This window comes from Telopea speciosissima, chromosome 10, assembly GCF_018873765.1.
Source record: "Telopea speciosissima isolate NSW1024214 ecotype Mountain lineage chromosome 10, Tspe_v1, whole genome shotgun sequence".
NCBI classification, from domain to species: Eukaryota; Viridiplantae; Streptophyta; class Magnoliopsida; order Proteales; family Proteaceae; genus Telopea; species Telopea speciosissima.
The window spans coordinates 10339707-10361509 of record NC_057925.1 but is presented as its reverse complement, the minus strand read 5'-3'; the positions used below and the strand labels follow the sequence as shown (position 1 = coordinate 10361509).

Below are 21803 nucleotides of genomic sequence, written 5' to 3'. Positions count from 1 at the left end.
TGGCAATTTAAGTTGGAAATTGACACCCCTACAGGCGCTGAGTCATATACTTCCTTCATCAATAACCAAGGTTTGGCAATTATGGATTGTACATACTTTTTTTTTTAGCTTCCACCCTGTTTTAGGTCGACGTATAAACGGAAACCTGAATTTGTATGCATGCGAATGGGGTGTTCTAAAGGTGCAGTGTAGATGCGAGAATGTCCATCATCACTCAATTCTGGAACCCAAGCAAAGCTTCCATGCAACTTCCCCATGGAGAAATGACTAGAGATGCAGGTTAGCAATACAATTTACTGCCAGGAGGAAGGTTGCAGACACGGAGAAGACTGTAACTAACGACTGAAAGCATATAAATACCATCTATAAAATGTACATATATTAACAAAAGAGTATAAGTATGGATGACAGAATCTGGTTTTTTTTCTAATTGATTACAGAAGTCTTCTTGACTGAGGGAGGCCAAGATAACCTCCTCTGGCTCATGCTATCAATCTGATGAGGGTCACCTCCCTCACTAGTCTCATCTTCTTCCTCTTGCCTCATGTGGTTTCTGATAACCATGCCATCCAAGCTTGGTTCCTCTCTCCAAGGAGGTGGAGTGACACAATCAGAGTCTCCTACCACCCCTTGAGAAGAACGCCTGGGAGGTGTGGTGGGCAATGAAGAACCAACACGCAATTGTTTAAGTGTGGCAAACGTTTCTCTCATTGCAGACATAGCTTCAAAGAACCGGGTGCATGATGCCAGCGCAACTGGAATTGGTCGGAGCATTTCCTACATCAACCAAACCAATACATAAAGAGTGAAAATGTGAGGCCAGTTTGTCACAAAAGCTTAGTATCAAGTGTGTCAACTGCTTTAGGAAAGGAATCGTATATACCTGTGTAGACTTTCTACAGGTACAACAAGAATAAGAAATGAACAAATCAACACAGAAACCCAAAATTTTCAAACAGAAATAACAATTGAAACTATGGATTTAGAATTTGAGATTGGGGATTGGATTGTTCCCAGGAATGATCCAAGCCTACTCTGGATTGCCCAACAAAAGAAAAGGCTTAAAAATCCCAAAAATACAAAAAATCTGAAAAAGAAAATGGGGAAAAGGGTTTGGTGAAGGAAAAAAAAAAAAAAGAATAATTGGAATTTTGCATATATACGCATTTTTCCCCCAAATTTTCCAATTTCGATATACTCATTTCTAATATAAATATAGAACAAACTCTAAATTTTCACCGAACATAGATCCATCTCTTTTTTTTTTGCTAAGGATCACAAGAATATATTAAAGAGAAAAAAAGAATACAAGAAATTAATGTCCAGGCATACCCAGATAGATACAGAAACACCACGCTAAGGCCAAAAGCCTACAGCCAAAAGAAACCCAAACAAACTAAGGCCAAGCAGCCGATAGCCAAAAGAGAAACCAAAAAAAACCCACTAGCCGAATCTAAATCGAGGCCTATCCTTAGCATCATCAAATAAAAGGCTCCAGGCCGAGGAAGGGAATTCAGAGACCCACGGTGAAGACACACCACTGTTCGCCGCTAACTTAGCTAGAAAATCTGCTATAGGATTTGCTTCACGGAAGTAAGATCCTACTCATTTGATGCAAGAATGATGCAAAAGAAAATGGAGATAGGGTATTTTCTCCCCTTGAAACCCTAATCTGTAGGCTTCTCCAAAATTCTTATTGCTTCTTGCTTAGATCTCCTAAATCTTGAACCTTTTCAGATTTTGAACTCAATATCCTTGTAGACAAGCTCAGGACGACTTCAATAGTGGAGTTTGAGAGGATATGCAGCGAAAATGAGGGAGAAAAGTCAAAAACCGTGAGCCCTGGTTGTGTTTTCTGTGTTTTTAGTTGTAGGCCAATACAGGCCATCATGGATCGCCCTCCCAATCCAACCGATCCATGGCGATCCAATTGATCCAAGTTTTACATTCCTGTATCACCCCTTTTTTTCTCGTATCGCCAAATACCAATCCCAAGACGGATTGGCCGATCCAATCATGAGTTTGAACACACTTTTGATAACGTCAAACTATATTATACTAACAAGAATTTAACCCAACAAAAGTGTGTTCACAACGGTTAAGTACTGGTGAAGGTATTTGTTGGTATCCTGGTGTAGAGGTGGAGCATTTAAGATTTAGGCTCTGTTCGGTTTATTTAGATCCTTATCAATGTTCTTGTGTTCAAAAAGTTTCAACTTTCAACCCAGAAAGCTGCTTGAGGGACCGAGACCACAATAGTTTAGCTCTGCAGCACTAAGGAATAAAGTGATCCCAAAGTGCTTTTTATTTTGTAGGGGGTAAACGACTCCAAAGTGCTTGTTGATCTTAATGTTATATTACCCTTTAGGACAGCATTTTATGCGTAAGGAAATATCTGATCCCGTCGGTATTATGTGATTGATGCAAAAAAAACAAAAAGGGAGAATTCTATTTTACAATCACATGCTATAATCTTCAAAAGATTTACCCAATTCCCATGAGTAAAAAAGTTAAAAAAGAACCTAAAATACCCAAAACATTGTTCTTTCTCTTCTTCTTCCACGAACGACACAGCCACAACCACTCCCTCCTCCCTCCCCAGCAACCCCGCACCGCCACTGCCACCCACCCCACCCTCTTCTCCCACTCCCTCCTCCCTACCCCCCCCCACCCCTGCAAACCCGCACCACCCTCTCCCAGATCTCATTGTCTACGTTTGCGTTACCTTTCCCAGATTTGAGGTTTGATTGTTATCTAGCTGATCCATAGGGGTGATGCTTTCCGGTGAGTCTGAGCCTTTCCATTCGCCTTTTGAATTCTCCCCTTCCCACCCTCTAATTCCCGTTCAAGTCCCAGGAGAAGACTCGAGGAGTTAATTGATGTTTCTCCCGTCTTATAAAAAACTCCCATTTACCATTGTTATAAGCCATTTTTCATTCGCATCTTCTTTTGTGGATGATTTATTAATGTAAGAAAAAAAAAAACAAAGGAAAAGAAAGAAAATATATTTCATGAATTATTTCACTCGTTTTTTACCCCCAAAAAAATTTTATTTTACTCGTTTCACTTCTTATTTGTGCAGATAAACTTTCTCTGTCAATCCATGTTAATATAATATTGCAGAGAGCCATTGTCCATTGCTCCTTCCCCTTCTACACTCTTGAATCCGGAGTTGCTCTCCTCGCTAGTTTACACTAACCTGAATTTCTCGAAGCAAAAAGTAGTGTAACTTTTAGTAGTGATTGCCCCACTCTTAAACAGGCGAAGGCCCCTTCTTAATAAAATTACTTATGCCTGAGGAATTACTGTGAGCTCCTAAGTTTTTCAATAGTATCAGCTAGCATTTTTAACACTGGGAGAAGGGAGAAGAGTAGTGACAAGACCCCAACAGAATTCCATGTTAAACAACCAACTCAATCAATTTTGTCTTTTGCTGTAACAAAAGTAGAAGGTTTCAGTCCAGATCGCGGTAATAAATATTATGGTGGGTTTGCAGGGGAGGGAGGGGGTAGGGGCAGGGGAGCATGGTGGAGTGGGTTTGCAAGGAAGGGAGGGGTAGGGGGGAGAGAGCAGGAAAGGGAGGGAGAGGGGGTGGGTTGTGGTAGTGCTGGAGGTGGTAGTGTCGAGGCAGGTTTGCAGTGAGGAGGGTGGGGCGGGGTTGAATGGGAGGGAGGAGGGAGGAGGGAGTGGTTGCCGAGGCATCGTCCATGGAAGGAGGAGAAGAAGAAAGAAGAAAGAAGAAAAACAGAGTAAATGATGTTGGGAATTTGGTAAATCTTTTGAACAACATAACTTGTGATTGTAAAATATAATTTATACTTGCTAGTTCTGTAAATCTTTTTTCTATATAGTAGATCTAGGCAATTCTCCCAAAAAAAATTACCTAAATGGACTTATTTTATTAGAAATAAGCTTTGGGTTAGGTTATGTATGTGTTGGGCCTTTGATCCAATGGGTTTTCTTTGTAATGGGCCTATAATATGGGTAGAGGCTAGGCACACGAGATTAATGAAGTTAGTGTCATTATTTCTTTATTTTAATTGTTATTAAGTGTTTCAGTTAGGCTGGATTAGGATTTTATAAGTCCAGTCCTGTTTTGGGTAATATCCCTTCATTATTTTAATTTCTTAGTCAATTGTTACCTTATTAGTTAAAGATTGGGTTAGGCCTTTCCTTTTTGTTGAGTGTTTAAGTTTCTTTTTGAGTCTCCTACATAAGTTTATAAGAAGGTCCAGCCTTGTACACGAATTTGATTAATGAGATTTTGGCTCGAGCCTTTTCTTTATTCTGTGAGATTCAGATTTGTGAGACGCAGTATTATGTGATGGGATACCTTTAATAGCTGATGGGACTCCAGTCGAGGCTAGTTGGGATGCTAGTCATATCTTCTTCTTCTTCATTCTTCTTCTCCATCAATATTCAATGTTTTCCTTGAGATCCTATAAAAAGGGATGTGCAATCTGAACCTAGGGTTCATCCAACCTAACACCCATCAATTGGTACCAGAGCTATGGCTACATCAGGTTCTAACTGATGCATATTTATCACCAAACTGGGCTTCTTTGCTTAGGAATAAGTTTAGGGTTGGGTTATATATATGTTGGGCCTTTGGTCCCATGGGTTTTCTATGTAATAGGCCACTTTTATATGCCTAAAATATGGGTAATTAGGTTGGATACGGGATTAGTTGTTTTAGTTCCATCTGTTTTGAGTCTATTTCAGTTTCCTAATCAGTTAGGTTACCTAATAGGTTAAGGATTGGGTTAGGCCTTTCTTTTTAGTGTAGGAGTCTATTTTTGAGTCTTTTATATAAGGTTGTAAAAGGGGCAAGTATTGGACACGAATTTTGATATTAATGAAAAGCTTTTTGCTGCTCTTCTCCTTTAAAGATTTGTCTTGTGTTTGATCAAGGCTGGTGGGATCGATGTTTGATCCAATTGACACTTTGTAGTAGGAAGCCCGGGTGGTTCGTTTTGGTTACTTTGTTTTCTCCATTACTGTTCTACATTCAAGCTATCTAATCTCAAGGTTTAGTCATCATCAACAAGTAAGTTCAAATCCCCAAACCCTTGTAACTGCAGAAAGATGGAAGGGAATGCTCTTTTCAAAGATGAGAAACTTGAGGAGTACTTATGATTTATTACCCCCATCCCTAACCTAATATATTTGGGTTCTTATTGTTCTCTTGGTTTCCTCATATGATTTAGTTCCCATTGTTCTCTTGGTTTCCTCATATGATTTAGTTCCCATTGTTCTCTTGGTTCCCTCATATGATTTCTTGTTTATTGGGGTGTTTTCCCTGACCTAATATTTTTTTCATGGTTTTAAACCCTAAACTGAACCTATCCTTTGGTAAAGATCCTCTTTTGGTTCCTAGTTTGAGCAAATCAAATCTAGGATTGCATTATTGAAGGGGAGTGTTAAAGTGTCTAGGTTCATCGTATGTGTCTAGGTACATTGTGCACATGTTCCATATGTTATGCTAGGATTGTGAGTCATTCTTAGCTAACATTCTATATTTGTAATCCCTTCTCCATCTATAAATAAAGTGGTGGACTCTGTCATTAGTGACAAGCCAAGTGATTCTCTGATATTTCAACTGGTTCCTTGATGTATTATTTTTGCCAATGATATTGTTTTGGTGTATGAGACAAAAGTAGGGAATAATGCCAAGTTGGAGTTATGGCAATCAACCTTGGGACTAAAAGGTTTTAAGATAAGTCCAACGAAGACGAAGCATATGGTGTGTAACTTTGGTTACACTAGGACGGATAATGAGGTGGTGAAAATTGATGAGGGAGAGATTCCACAAAGTGATTATATTAAGTATCTGGGCTCAATCATAAATAAAGAAGGTGATATAAAGGATAATGTTTCATAGAGAATAAAAATAGGATGGATAAAGTGGAGAGGTGCATCCAAAGTGTTGTGTGATTGGCAAATCCCTTTAAAACTTAAAGGAAAATTATAGGACAGTCATACGACCGTCTATGATGTATGGTGCAGAATGTTGGGCAGTTAAGAAACATCATATAGATAACTCAGTGTAACAGATATGAGCATGTTGAGATGGAGAAGTGGCAAAACAATGAAGGATAAAGTAAGAAATGATCATATTAGAGCTGATTTGGGAGTAGCTACGAAACATGATAAGCTACGAGAAAGTCGTTTGAAGTGGCATGGCCATGTTCAACAGTGGCTTTTGGATGCTCCACTGGGAGGAGTGATTTGATTCAGATTGAATGAACTAAAAGAGTTAGGGGCAGACCTAAAATGACCTTAGGAGAAGTGGTGAGGAAAGACATGCATAGCTTAGGCCTTGTATTAAGTATGACCTTGAATAGAGCTGATTGGAGGGCAAGGATCCATGTAGCAGACCCCATTTAGTTGGGATAAAACTAAGTTGTTGTTGTTGTAGTTGTTGTACTTTTATTCGGGGCCCGACTATTATCTTATTTTGTTGTTGTGTTGTTATTTCGTTGCAGTTATATGGGTAGCAATTTATAAAATAATTGTTTAGAGGTTTAATATATAGTTCTATGGGTAATTATATTAGGAAATAACTTCCTTTTTTTTCCTTTTTTTTTTTTTTTTTTTTTTTTGGGGGGGGGGGGGTAATGTTATGAGGCTCTTTGTACTCATTATGGAAACACAATGAATGAATGAAAGTATTTGGAATTTGTGAGATTACTCTCTTTTCTGCAGCGCAAGTGACTATGCAATTCCTGGAATGAATCCAAGATGGTGTGAACCCAAGATGCATATCTACTTTCTTCTTTCTTCTCTATCTTCTTCTATCCACTCCTCTTTTTCAAACTCTATATCTACAGCAAACCACCCCTGTTCGATCCTCCAATTCCATTGTTGCTTGTTTATCTTCTTTTTTTTTTTTTTTTTGTAACCGGAATATTCTCTAGGACCCGGGCTAGCCCCTAGAATTTTATTAATAATCAAAATCATAGGAAAAAATACAGGGGGGGGGGGGGGGGACATTCCCGCCTTACCCCAATCCAAGGGGACACAACGCTCTCAAAACCCTCCAAAGAAACTCACCACCATACAAGGAAACCCCAAACAAAAAACAAAACCTAATGCCTCAAAACAGGAAGACCTGCAGCATCCTCGCAGGTAATCCTCTTTAGCTCAATAGGCAGCCGACAATCAGATCTAAACAAAGTGTTGGTAGCTGATTCGCATGCATAGTTCGCCAGCCAATCCACGGCCCTGTTTCATCATATTTCTCCCAACCTCCATTTTCATTTTTTAAGAGCCTTCCATTTGTTCTTTCAACTACAGCCGCCCAAAAACCCCAATAAATCATACCTGTTTGGCTGAAATAGGACTGATTGTGATGAAAGATATGGTATCCCAAATTTCCTTGACCCTCCTTAGCCAAATCTCCAAGAAACCCAATCTTCTTCTTGCCTAGACTTGATTATAGCTAAATTTCTTTCTAGTTGTTGTATCAGTCCCAAGCTTTCCAATTTTTGTCTCAACTTCAGCCCCCAAATACCTTGGATATTCTTCTACCAGTAACAAGGAGGCTTTGAGGACACATTCTGTGGAGCTAGGTAGTGATTTAGCACTTATTCACAGCATTCTAACCCGTGGATCAGCAAAGGAAGGTACTGATCTATCATGTTTCTTTTATTAAATTTTCCTTTACATACTTAGCATGAAATTCTGTACATATGATTTGTTGTTTCTTTCTTTATGGCTGTACTTGTTAAGAATTTCTGCATGTATGCTGAAATATATGAGTTGAATACCCTTCCTAGCCTTCCTACCTTTCAGTTAGGATAAGTTTCTAGGTTTCCGAAACCTGTCCTACACCACAGACACTACCGGTTACTTTTGAGAATTACATGAGAACATACTTCAACAGCAATAATAGTTTCCCTCCTAGGTGATTTGATGACTCACAGAAGGTGGAAGACTTTTCTTCCCTAGACCCTACCGTGGAAGACTGTAGAAGAGGTCAAAGAGGATGAGGTTGAAGTAGTGGTGGAACTGTGGAAGATGAGGCCAAGAGCACAAGAACCGTCAAGATCCAATAAACTGTTCTTGAAGAGAGAGAATTTGTGTTACCACCTTGTTTTTTTTGACACGAAAGCTCCCAGGGTTGAAGAGTTTACTCCTAACATCCAAAGCTCCCAGAGTTCTGTTATAGCTTGATGTTCACCACCTAAAGTTGATTCCTCGACTTTGCAAAAGTCGAGGTCAAGCTTCTTCAAGCCGGGGAGAATTGATGCAAATAAATCACCTAAATCGGCTTATTTTATTATAAATAAGCCTTGGCATGATTATTTATGTGTTGGGCCTTTAATCCAATGGGTTTTCTTTGTAATGGACCACTTTAATGGGCCTATAATATAGGTAGAGGCTAGGCATACAGGATTAGTTAAGTTTTTGTCTTTATTTTAACTATTATTAAGTGTTTTAGTTAGGATGAATTAGGATTCCAGAAGTCCAGTTCTGTTTTGAGTTAGTTCTCTTCATTATTTTAGTTTCCTAGTCAGTTTATGTTACCTTATTAGTTAAAGATTGGATTAGGCCTTTCCTTTTGATTGTTTGAGTCTGTTTTTGAGTCTCATATATAAGTTTGTAAGGGGGTCCAACCTTGTACACGAATTTGAGTAATGAGATTTTGGATTGAGCTTTTCTGTATTCTGCAAAATTCAGATTTGTTGTGAGATGCAGTGTTATATTACTTATATGGTCAGATACCTTTAATGGCTATTGGGACTCCAGTCGAGCCTAGGTGGGCTGCTTAGTCATATCTTCTTCTTCTCCATCAATATTCAATGTTTTCCTTGAGATTCTGTAAAAAGGGATGTGTAATTTGAACCTAGGGATCATGAGATCATCCTACCTACCACACATCAGTGATCTTTCTCTTCTTTTTTTTTTTCGGTAGACATCAGTGATCTTTCTGAATACATACATAAATGGTAAATAATCAAGCTGTGGATGTTTTAGTTAATCATAGCTGTGCGGCCAGAATGGTGCTTTCTAATAAATTATAAGGGGGGGGGGGTGTTAGAGTTACTAGTAGTTATGTTCTAAGGGTAGTTTGGGGACTAGCCTGTTGACTAGTTGCCTTAATATGTAATTTCTATCTTTTTACCTTTTTTACTGTTTACCTCCTTAGGGAGGTGTATGTAATTCTACTTCTTCTACTAATGAATCAATATAGGTGTGGAGAGATCTTTCTCACATAACCTAACATTACAACCGAAATATTGTTCCTTCATTCTCTTGCTCTCTTCTTCTTCTCTTCCTCTCCTCCATCTTCTTCCTCTTCTCTTACCTACATTCTTAACCTAAAATCCAACTTGGTATCAGAGCTTTAGGTTTGAGAGTCGTATCACCACTCTTTTCACAATTTTTTTCCTCTCTTTGAGATCCTAGAACTCAAAGGATTTCAAAGAAGAGGTTCCTATGTAAATCCTTTGCTAAAGTAATATGCAATAGGTTCTCTACAACCTATTTAGGTGATTGAAGATGGTCCTTGAGCTACTGTGGAGCTCTATTGAAGTTATTTTGAAGTGAATCAAGCAGCAACCTAGGTTTCCGCCAGCTCAAGATTGCAGGCCAGGTCAGTTCCTTTCTCGGCATGTCTTTGGAGCTTGGAATAGCTCAATAGAACCGTACAGAGATCCTTTCCATGCTTCCCATGTGTCTCCTTGATGATTGAAGGAACTGTCTAAGCATAGCTCAGTTTCGTTGGGTCTGTTTTCTGCCCAGATTTCTGCCAGTTGCAGGTTGAATCCATGGCCCAGTTACATTTCAGCTTGGGTTTGGCTGTTGGACCAGCCCACTAGGATCGTATAAGGGTCCTATTTATTGTCCTTGTGTTCTCCTTTGATGGATGAGACCATTCTTTGAGCCTTACTCAGTTTCGTGGTGACAGTTTTTCTGCCCACCCGATGGTGCTGTATTTTTCTTGTGCTTGCATTTAGGGTATATTGGTCTTCTTGTTTGGTTGAGAAGTGATTATGAACATCTGTATTTGAATATTGGAGCTTGTTTAAGCTGTTTTACTTCTTGAAGAGTGTGTTGAGATAATTTCTTTGGGTTGAGTGTGCACTCCCCTTTGCTGGTTGTTGTCTGTTTATGGTCAAGTGCTCTTTCCCATACACTATGGGTGATACATCTGCTTCTGAACTTGGTTCGGCTACCTCACAGCCTCTCCCCACAGCATCTCCAGTTGTTTATGAGAGTGTACCTACACAGATTTCCTTTGTGAAACTTGATGGCACTAACTATTTGGATTGGTCACACTCCGTTAAGCTTTCACTAAGAAGCAAATGGAAACTAGGGTACATTACAGGTACCATCACGGCTCCTGAGCCTAGTTCACCAGCTTATGACCAATGGGAGGCCAACAATTCTACAGTCATGACATGGCTAATCTTCTCTATGACTCCTGAGATTGGACGAAGGTTTATAAGAAAGGAGACTGCCAAGGCCATCTGGGACTGTGTTTCACAAACGTTTGATCGAGTGGGTGACTCTGCCAAGGTCTACCAGCTTCACCAAAAGATCAACTCCATGAGGCAGGGTGATAGGACCATTTCTGAGTACTACAATGCCTTCCTTGGTCTCTTGGAAGAATATGACCACTACAGGGATCTCCACTTGAAGGACCCAGAGGATGAGGCTAAGGTATATAGGACTCTTGAAAAAGAGCGTGTCTTTACCTTACTTGGTGGCCTGAACCCTGACTATGAGCCCATCAGGCTTCAGATTTTAGGCCGGTCTCCCTTCCCATCTCTTAGTGAGGTCTGTAGTTACTTACAGAGTGAGGAGACTCGGCATGTTGCTATGGAGCCAGCTCCTGTATCTTCTCTTGAGAGGTCAGCCCTCAACTCTAGTTCTTCCCGGGACACCCGTGGAGGTGGTCGAGGCCCGGGGCCTAACCGAGAGGTAGCCAATACAGTGGAGACAGTAGGTGCCAATGCAGTCGGTCGGGACCGGTTTAAATGTGATCATTGTGGGAGAACTGGACACACCAAGGATAGGTGTTGATCTCTTCATGGCTGTCCTGGCACACGTGGTCGTGGTGGCCGTAGAGGGGGAGCTCGAGCTCACTCTGTGATGACTGAGGCCGATGTTATACCGGATGACCCCACCTTTATGGAGACAGTTGTTCGACGGGTCATGTCACAGCTTAGCACATCTTCTACACCTTCTGTAGCCAACTCCTCATCATCCTCAGCCTTACAGGTCTCTACTTCAACCTCTACTGCAGCCCAGTCTTGGGTCATTGACTCTAGTGCTACTGACCATATAACTGGTACGTCCCATAATTATGATTCCTATACCATTTGCTCTGATAGGGATAAGGTTAGAATAGTTGATGACTCCCTATCCTCCATATCTGGTAAGGGTAGTATCCCTGTCACCTCCTCCATTTCTCTTACTTCTGTTCTTCATGTTCCTAACCTTATAGTTAATCTTTTATCTGTGAGTCACTTGACAAAATCTTTGAATTGTTGCGTCACATTTTTCCCTTCTCACTGTCTTTTTCAGGATTTGGTGACGAAGAGGATTATTGGTAGTGGACGTGAAGAGCAAGGCCTTTACCTTTTTGACCCTTTTTTGCCCATAGCTCAGTCTTATGTGTGTGGTCATACTGAGAGTAGTTCTGTGGAGTCTGTTATGTTATGGCATCGGCGTCTTGGCCATCCATCTTTTGTTGTAATGAGGAAACAGTTGCCTCACTTATTTTCCTCTGTTGCTTCTTCTCATGTTTTTCAATGTGAACCATGTATGTTTGCCAAACATTGTCGTTCCTCTTATCCATATCATGGTAATAGAACTGCTACTCCTTTTCATCTTGTGCTCACTGATGTTTGGGAAACTTCTCCTACTACTTCTTTATTTGGTTATCGTTATTTTGTGTCCTTTGTTGATGATTTCTCTCGTGCTACTTGGACTGTTCTTATGAAACATAAAAGTGATGTGTGTGATGCTTTTAAAACCTTCTATTAGATGATTCTTACTCAGTTTGATACTCGAATCAAAGTTGTTCGATCTGATAAGGGGGGGGAATACATGTTTGGTGGCCTCCAAACATTCTTTGCTGATAATGGCATTGTCCATCAGCTAGCATGTGTTGACAACCCCCAACAAAATGGGGTTGCTGAGAGGAAGAATCGCCATTTATTGGAGGTCACCCGTAGTCTCTTGTTTGGTATGCATGTCCCCAAGACTTTTTGGTCTGTTGCTCTTCTCACTGCCTCTTTTCTCATCAATCGCATACCTACCAGACTTCTTGACTACAAATCTCCCTTGGATATCTTATCTCCCAAGGTTTCTGCTTTCTCTCTTCCCCCTAAGGTCTTTGGTTGCGTTTGTTATGTGCATGTTAACAAATCTGCCAGCACTAAACTTGATCCCAAGGCTCTCAAGTGTCTCTTTCTTGGGTACTCTTCTACTACCAAGGGTTACAAGTGCTACCATCCTTCTTTTCGCCGGTGTCTTATCTCCAAGGATGTCACCTTCCTTGAATCTATTCCTTTCTTCGTCCCTTCTCAGCATCCTCTTCAGGGGGAGAAGTGTGGAAGTGAACAGGCTGCTGATTTCTTTCATTCTCCTCTCCCTATCTCTCCTTTTATGTTTGACATTGGTACATACAAGACTGTGGATGTGGTTAATACAGAATTGGTGGTTGAAAGTGGTCCTAGTAAGGAGAAGGATTACCACATTACATACAAAAAAGGTGAAGGCATACATAATCAACGAAAGCAGACTTACCAAGAGTCCTCTTTGGATCCAGATCCACATCTTGAGATTCATCACTCTCAGTCAGGTGACATCCCTTCTCCTCCATGTGATTTAGACCTTCCTATTGCTCTTAGAAAAGGGAAAATAGCTTGCACTAATCCTATAGCCCAGTTTATTTCTTATGATGCTCTTTCTCCTACAAGTATGGCCTTTATTACTACTCTTTCTACAGCCTCTATTCCCAGGAATGTCACTGATGCTATGTTTGACCCAAAGTGGAGACAAGCTATGTCTGGGGAGATGATGGTCCTTGAGAAGAATGGTACTTGGCAATTGGTGGACCTTCCCAAGGGACGTGTCCCAGTTGGATGCAGATGGGTCTATACCATCAAGTATAAATCTGATGGCAGTGTTGAAAGATACAAAGCAAGGTTGGTTGCCAAGGGGTACAGTCAAGTTTATGGGATTGACTATCAGGAGACATTTGCTCCTGTGGCCAAGTACAATTCTGTGGCCAAGCACAATTCTATAAGAGTCCTCTTATCTATGGCTGCCAATAATGATTGGCCATTATACCAGTTAGATGTGAAGAATGCCTTTCTTCATGGTGATTTGGAAGAATAAGTGTACATGCAAACCCCTCCAGGCTTCAAAATGCCTTCAGCTATAGGGAAAGTATGCCTTCTCAAGAAGGCACTATATGGTCTCAAACAATCACCCAAGGCATGGTTTGAGCGCTTCCGACAGGCTATTCTGAAGAATGGATACTCCCAAAGTCAAGCTGATCATACCCTCTTTACCAAGCGAAGCAATGGTACTATTACAGCCCTCATTGTATATGTTGGCGATATTGTGGTCACAGGGGATGATATAACTGAGATAGGAAACTGAAAAACTACCTAGCACAGCAGTTTGAGATCAAAGATCTGGGCCCCTTGAGGTACTTCTTAGGAATTGAAGTATCAAGAACCAAGAAAGGAATCAACATATGTCAACGGAAGTTTGTTCTTGATTTGTTGACAGAGACAGGGATGTTAGGCTGCAAACCAGCAAATTCTCCCATTGAGCAGAATCATAAACTGGGAGAAGATTGTGGTTCTCCTTTGGTTAATGCGGGAAAGTACCAAAGGCTAGTGGGGAAGCTTATATATCTTGCTATGACTCGTCCAGATATCTCCTATGCAGTGGGGGTGATGAGCCAATTCATGCATGCTCCCAAGAGTGGCTACTTAGATGATGTGTATCGCATTCTTAGATATTTGAAGTCTTCTTCAGGGAAAGGACTGTTGTATGCCAGACACAATCACTTAAGAGTGGAAGGCTTCACTGATGCTGATTGGGCAGGCTCCATTACAGACAGGAGATCTACTTCCGGCTATTGTACCTTTATGGGAGGTAATTTGGTTACTTGGAGAAGCAAAAAACAACATGTTGTTGCCAGATCCAGTGCAGAGGCAGAATTTCGAGCTATAGCTCATGGTGTTTGTGAACTCATATGGTTGAGAAGGCTTGTTCAGGAACTGGGTTTTGATACTGAAGGCCCTATGAGACTCTACTGTGACAACAAGGCTGCCATCAGTATTGCCCACAATCCAGTCCAACATGACCGAACTAAGCACATTGAGGTTGATAGGCACTTCATCAAGGAGAAGATAGACTCTGGTTGCATTTGTACTCCTTTTGTGCAGACTGGTGATCAGCTGGCAGACATCTTCACCAAGGCTCTTGCTTTTCCTCAGTTTAGTACTCTCTTAAGCAAGCTGGGAATGCATGATATATATTCTCCATCTTGAGGGGGAGTGTTAGAGTTACTAGTAGTTATGTTCTAAGGGTAGTTTGGGGACTAGCCTGTTGACTAGTTGCCTTAATATGTAATTTCTATCTTTTTACCTTTTTTACTGTTTACCTCCTTAGGGAGGTGTATGTAATTCTACTTCTACTAATGAATCAATATAGGTGTGGAGAGATCTTTCTCACATAACCTAACATTACAACCGAAATATTGTTCCTTCATTCTCTTGCTCTCTTCTTCTTCTCTTCCTCTCCTCCATCTTCTTCCTCTTCTCTTACCTACATTCTTAACCTAAAATCCAACTGGGGGGGAGGCTTCAGACAAAAATAAGACTACCATATAAATAAAGGTGATTAGCTTTAATCTGCCCAAGAGATTGGGCTTTATGGGGTTAATTGGCTGTTCCAGACTTTGATGCAGGAAAGGTTTGTGCCCCCCTCTCTTGAACTTTTTTTTATTTTATTAAGATGTTCCTATTCAAGTATAGTGAGATGCAACAGTACAATATCCATTTTAGGTTTTTTCTGATTATCAGTTTTACTCTCAAACTTATACCAAGAATGGAAAATAAATGATGTACCTCAGCTTAAAAAGAGAGAGAGTGAGATTGGTATTTCTAACGCATTGCTTCAGGCTATGACTGTCTATCAACTCATTATAGTAAGATAAGATTCTGAAATGTTTGCATAAACATACCCCCCATACAGATGGTGGCTCCTTGAAATTCTGGCTCCACTGAAAATCTGCAACAGATGCCGTAAGGGCCCCATAATCACTAGCAGCCATGAGCAATAATTCTGAGAATTCCTTCTGCAAGAATAGAACCATAATTTGTCAGTACATGTGAATTAAACCCAAATAAGCACTGCCCGGTTTAGCATCCTTCAGAAGATGAAACTTTAAGGTATCTTTTAGGTAGATCATAAGCAAAGCTACAATAAGGTAATCAATATAGAGGTATAAGCAGTGCATATCTAGGAGTTACACCAACTTTAGTGGCTTACTTAACCAATCTAAGAGATTTAATGGAAAATTTTAAAAAATACCAATAATACATTTGGAGATCAAAAGTGAAACCATGATATAGAATAAGACGTGTTAATTTTGAGGTTTTAACATACCTGATATTCTGCTTCCACTGGGATGCAGTCTAGTGAATATGGTTGTTGAAGTCGAGCTATGATGCGATCCTGGCCAACAAAAGCATCATTCATAGAAAAGACTACGTTAAGAAATCATGATACAAGCAGAAAAAGAGAATGTGAGAGTGAAAGGACAAAAATTAAATTTTGAGGAAGGGATGAAGGATAAGATAAGGGCCAAAACAAAATCACATGAATAATACAGCGGATAACTAGCAGTTTCTTTGTTTAATAACATTCAAGAGTCGAATAAACTACAAACGAAAGATATAGGTTTCGAGACTCGACAAAGCCCGTTTAAGTTAGATGAAGATACATGTTCAGGTAGAGATTGCCTTGATCAGTCTCCTAAAGGTAAAAGTATGAGGCAAGGCATCAGAACACTGAAACTTAAGGCAATCATTTCATGGAATGATTAGTTCTGTTCTTTCATAGTCCCTCAATTTGTCTAAACAACCAATAAAAATGGCAACATTCATTTCGGGAAGTCGTAGGATAAAAATTCAGATGTGTCAATTTTGCAAGTATGTGGAACCTGTAAGGCACTTGTTTACTAATTCCTATTCTGCAAAGGAAGTATGGTATTACTTCCTCGTTCTTGTCACAGTATGCTGGACTTCACCTCTAGACTTCCTTGACTTAGCTTGGTTCCAAAAATCCATCCCACCTGGAAAAAGGAGGAAGATTTTATGTTTTATGGAGCTTTTATGGCGCCCTTCGAAGGAAAGGAGCAATTGGATCTTTAGGGAGGAAAGCAGATTGGCAAGTAATTCATTTGAACACCATCATGATTTGGGCAGCTCATTGGAAACCAACCAAGAAAGGTTCTGATTCCATTTGAGTGGAGAAATGTGGTCAGATCTAGACTGTCTAAAGAGAGGATATCACATGAAATAAAGCTCCGTCTACCTCTCTGGTTAAGTTAAATTTTGATGGGGTAGCTCTGGAGATCCAGGCCCAACAGGAATTCATAGAGCATTGAAGGATCATATTGGTAACATTTATTGTTGTTCTCAGGTCCCATTATGTAGAAAACCCTAAACAGTAACTTCAGAGAGGAGAAAAGAGAGAAGAGAAGATGGAAGAAGACTATTGAGAGAACGGAATGACTTAGATTCATTGATAGGTAAGCCCCTCTATTTATAATAGAGGGGAAAGTTGCAAAGGGACTGATAGGCGATGTGGGACTAAAACCCACATAGCTGACTGTACCTAATAACATAATAAATAAACTAACCCCAAAAGGAGCAGAATACCCCCACGGTATTCTGGATTACATATTCCAACACATTAGGATAGCAAATTCCAACAACAGAAATTCAAGCTGTGATCAGGGGCTTATGATTTTTACCAATCAGCCGTGGACCCGCATAGTGATTGATAGAGAAGAGGTAGAACAACAATCATTCTCTTCTTCTCTTAGTAGTTTCTTCTCCAGCCCCTTCCTCTATAGTTTCAGTTCAGAGTCCTATAACAGTATCCAATTTCTCTTCTTTCATTTTTTCTTAAAACATGCACTATTTCTCTCTAAAACGTAGATCTTCAATAAAACCCTAGTTTATCTTTTGTTACCTTCCCTTCTATGCTGATTCTACTACTCTTCTCTTCTTTGCTGACCCCTTATACTATCAAAAGCAGAACCTCTCTCTGCTTACCCTATTTTAGAAGGTTTTGCCTAAATAATTCACTCATCTTAACAAGACAAAATCTAATGCTGTCCTATATCACTAGTTCACCACTAGAAAGCTTTAATGAGAAATGGAGCCTCCATAGGGTTTTAAAAGTGCAAAATATGTTAAATATAATTAATGGAGTGTCAGTTTGAACAATACTAAAGAAATTGAGAACATTTTGATCAGAAAAGGCATATTTTTCAACTATTGTATGAGGCTCACACCTTTGAAATAAGGCAAGCCTTAGCTGTAAAAATCACAACCCATCCAAACACTAACTGTAATGGATTTCCAGAAATAACTTGACAGCTTGAAACCTGAAAGTGAAAAATGTAGCACAACAGATGTGTGCTAGCTTGCTAGGCTTGGTAAAACGGCCCACCTGCTTTGTGCCATGTGGAACATGATTTAGAAAGTCCCAACCATATGGATAGGTAGGGTCCACTTTGGATTAGCCAAGTGTCAAGTTTGGTGGTCTACTCCATCATATGGCGCAATTGTATCGGATTGTTCCTTGGGTATTTCCAGTGGCCAACCTATTTTGTTCATTATCTTTGACCTTTTAGCTAAATTTTGACCCTCTTTTTCTGTGTAAAATTCAGATTGGGCTGAAATTTTATAGGAAAAAGGAGAAAAATGGGACCAACCTTTCTACCAAATTTGAGCTTTAAATGAGCTGCCACCAGGCAGATATAAGTGGGCCATGCTGCCAAGCCTGGCTACACATCCATCCTGCTACCTTTCACCCATCAAATAATTCGAACATTTCTCTGAATTAGGACAACTAAGAACTTCCACAACCTGATAGAATACTTAAAAACTTGAGAAAATCAATACTATCCCAAACCCACAAACCCAGACCATAACCCTACCAAGCAATTGTTTGAATCATGCATGGACCCCTCTCAAGTGGCCCATTTTTTAAGTTTTCAAGAATTAAATATTTGTGATGGTCCAGGAAACATTTAGCAGATCTATTGACATTAAACAGTTCAAGGTCCAATGGAAAAAAAAAAGAGTCAGCATATGCATCCAAACAGGATTGATTGGTGCTAATGCTTTGCTTGGAATTGGACACATGTCAAGGAGTTATAATCTACAAGGTAAAATTACTCTGGTTCTGGAGTTTCTGCAGGAAAATTATCTACTGCAGAATAATGGAAGATCTTGTACAACACTAACCATAATTATATCATCTTCGCCATATAGAAACTCCCTGTAGGAAAAAACGGAATCTATAATGCAAGTTAGATGTTCCCTTATGACAAATCAGGATGCATTACATACCAACAAAAGGGGAGGGAAGGAGAAGTAGAGTGTCAATCTGCAGGGTGTCATCTATTCTCGCTTAAACAACCCACCCCCCCAAAAAAAAAAAAAAACTGCAGGATATCAGAAACCAAGTATTTCCAAATTCCAACATGGATGCTTCATCCATAAGAAGAGTTCATAATACTCCCTTTGAGCATCTATATCTATTTGAAAGGGAGTATATAGGGGGGGGGGGGGAGAACAGAAAGCTATTGCATTTGAAGTCTTTATGACAGCCCAACAAAAGCAAATTGATTTTTTACCCATCCAAAATGCAGAGATGGAAAAACTAATTTCCACATAGTACCTTATTCTGAATAACATCCTTAAGGATAGTAGTAATCCTTGCCAAAGATTCAATCTTCTTCTCCATTTCATGTACATGTGTTAGATGTGCCACATTCTTATCATCCTAAACGTTCAGAAACATGCAAATCAATTGAGATGTTAGTAATAAATATATTTAGCGAATTTTTTTCCTTCCTTTTGGGGAGGGGGGGAGGGGATTAAATCAACAAATAAGGTTAAAAACTCAATTTAAGGTAGATGGAATAGTCAAATGAGTTCATCAAAATCATGTTTCACTAATCTATTAGCACAGTATCCTTTTTCCTTTACCTACAGGAAAGCTACAGAAGTTACACATGAAACCGATGGAAAACAACAATAAAGCCAGAAAACCATGACATAAATGCATTACCATTGATGTAATCTTGAAGCAAACTGAAACAGCAAATGCTAATCAAAAGTGCAAAACATGTTTTTACACTATACAAAGAAAAATAGGAGATTTGAAAGGCACACACTAGGTAGACCATCGGAATACAATGTGATGCAAGTATGTGGGGCATATACTCAGGTATGGTTTCCCACCCTTAGACACATTCCATCTAATTGATCTTTGACATGGAAGTTGATAAAGATATCTGCTTTAAGGATTATCTTACCTATGACCATTTAACTATTCTTTTTATTCTTCCCTGACTGCTAGAGTAAACAATGGATGTATTGTTAAAATCATCTGATTCAGCCAGGCTTTATGGGTAATTAGAGTAGTCTAATGATTTCTGCAGTGGGCATATCAGATACTGACAGAACTGCAGAGAGAGAAGGGGGGAGGGGGGGGGGGGGGACAGAACTACAAATTGCAAGAATTCCTACTTATATAACTCACCTTCCGACCTTGAAGTTCTACTTGCAAATCTGCTATTTTTCTCTGCACCGTGCTAAGCTCTCTTAAGGCTCTTATCAACTCATCACTCTTGTCACCATTGGTAATGGACAAATTTTGTATGTCTTCCTACAAGAAAATAAACAGAAAAAGGAAAGGACCAGGATTAGTTGTTAGTATCAAATATGGAACAAAAAGTAGAAATGCCATTAGCAGGGAAAATCCATTGCAAGGTGAAAAACATCAAACTAAGCTAAGGTTAACAAGAAATCAAATACTTGATAGATAATGGCAAGAAGTAATTGTATAAAAAAGTTCAGGGACAGTAAAGCCGTAAAGGAACTAATTTGTCCAACCCAAATTAGAACAGATCTACATTGAGGTGATGCACCAACAAAATTTACGAGATACAAATAGATATCCATAATAATAATAAGAAGAAGAAGAAGGAAACAAAAAAAAAGGACGAAAGCAAACAAACTAGGAGGTTTCCAGAATGAGAAAATATTACCAAATTGTATCTAATTCGTCCATTTGATTGCATCCTTTTAATATGAGGGGTAAATCCATACTGTAACTTGTCCAACCCATTCTTTAAGGGGGACTCCTTTGCTTAAGGCACATAAGGAATGAGAGAATCCATTTATAAATTTCTTAAGATAAGATCCTGATCTTCTCCTTCAAATAGTTAGTCTTCACTATAAGGCTTCGTTAAAAAGTAAATAGGAAGAGTATCAAGGCATCATAGAAGTAGGTGTTGCAACTATCTTCTATCTAGCAAGCAACAACCAACTCTTCTCTTGCCAGGTCTGAAACTTTGCAACCAGAGATCAGACCAGAGTCTGATCTTACACTCCAGAATTATGTTGAAGTAAAAAATAACGAAATGAACTTCAAGATCAAAAGTCTACATCAAACGCATCACACAAAAATGAAATCGATTAAAGCACCAGCTGCCGAACTTAATTGTGAGAAAAATACAATAAAAACAGCCAATTTGAAGAGAGAGAACTAATTAAGCATCGACAATGGAACTCTACAATGCGGGTGACGGATGACTGAAAAAGAACCCAAATCAACGTAAGGGAGGAGGAACTCAAATACGCCGATCTACAAATGTACAAGAATAAATGAATTTCGGACTAAAGGTTAAGAAACAAATTACCTGAGAAGGAGGAGGAGGAACGGAGAAACCGAGATCAGCTGCGATAGATAACGCATCGGACATTCCTCCAAGCCGTCTCAGAGGCTTCTTTCCAACCCAAGTCGTATCGTTCCCCATCGACATATTGGCCGGCGGGCGTAGCGTTTCAAAATCAGAGGCTGATGCACAGTGGACACTGTATTTCTGTGTGACTTCTCCAGAAATTTATTCAAAAAATGACCAAATCTATATATAGCGGCCGATTCCCTCAACCGATCCTGACTCCTGACTCCTGAATCCTGAGTGGCTCAAAAGTTAAAACTTCAAATGACCATCTAGCCTCTTCTTTTTCCTTTTTTTCTCTTTCTCGGTTTTTTTTTTGGGTAAATTACATATCACCCCCTGATTTTCAAACGAAACTCAGATCACCCCCTGATTTTTGAAACAACTCAAATCAATCCCTGGTTCCCATGTTAAGAGTGAAGGAAGGTTAGAGATGAGGAGAGGAAGAAGAAGAGAAACGACACAGGGTTTTAAGTGGTTCGGCTATTTGTAACCTACGTCCACTGTAATTTTACTTTCTCACTTATTTAATTCTTGCTAATCCTCCCTTTATATAGATGTAGAGAAGGATTAGTATATTGATATACATGAGGCTGAGTACATGGTGATTTAGTTTATCTAAAACACTGATGTGCACTATCGTTGAGCTTTGGAGATATGGATGCTAACTCATCAATGAATCTAGACTGATTTGGTGAGGTGGAGAGAAGAGTTGTAGATGCACAGGTGTTGGTTGAGCCGTTATCACATGTAGGATTAGAGTTGGACTCTGGTC

General features: G+C 39.6%; 1 protein-coding gene across 1 annotated transcript; it reads right to left on the bottom strand.

The window, feature by feature from the left end:
- Positions 1 to 343: 343 nt before the first annotated feature.
- LOC122643979 (AUGMIN subunit 2-like) lies at positions 344 to 21233 on the bottom strand. The gene is made up of 6 exons (XM_043837567.1): positions 20987 to 21233; positions 19825 to 19950; positions 18958 to 19062; positions 15646 to 15714; positions 15221 to 15334; positions 344 to 777 (listed from the first exon to the last, which is right to left on the bottom strand). The coding sequence occupies exons 1-6, from the start codon at positions 21107 to 21109 to the stop codon at positions 427 to 429; spliced, it is 888 nt and encodes a 295-aa protein (XP_043693502.1). The 5' UTR covers positions 21110 to 21233; the 3' UTR covers positions 344 to 426.
- Positions 21234 to 21803: the final 570 nt, after the last annotated feature.

Excerpts from the sequence above, each read along its gene's own strand:
- LOC122643979 (XM_043837567.1), bottom strand. The coding sequence starts at position 21,109 with ATGTCGATGGGGAACGATACGACTTGGGTTGGAAAGAAGCCTCTGAGA. Across the intron at positions 15,715-18,957 it reads AGGATGTTATTCAGAATAAG|GATCGCATCATAGCTCGACT; the intron begins GTACTATGTGGA and ends TTTGTTGGCCAG. Across the intron at positions 778-15,220 it reads AGCCACCATCTGTATGGGGG|GAAATGCTCCGACCAATTCC; the intron begins GTATGTTTATGC and ends TGGTTGATGTAG.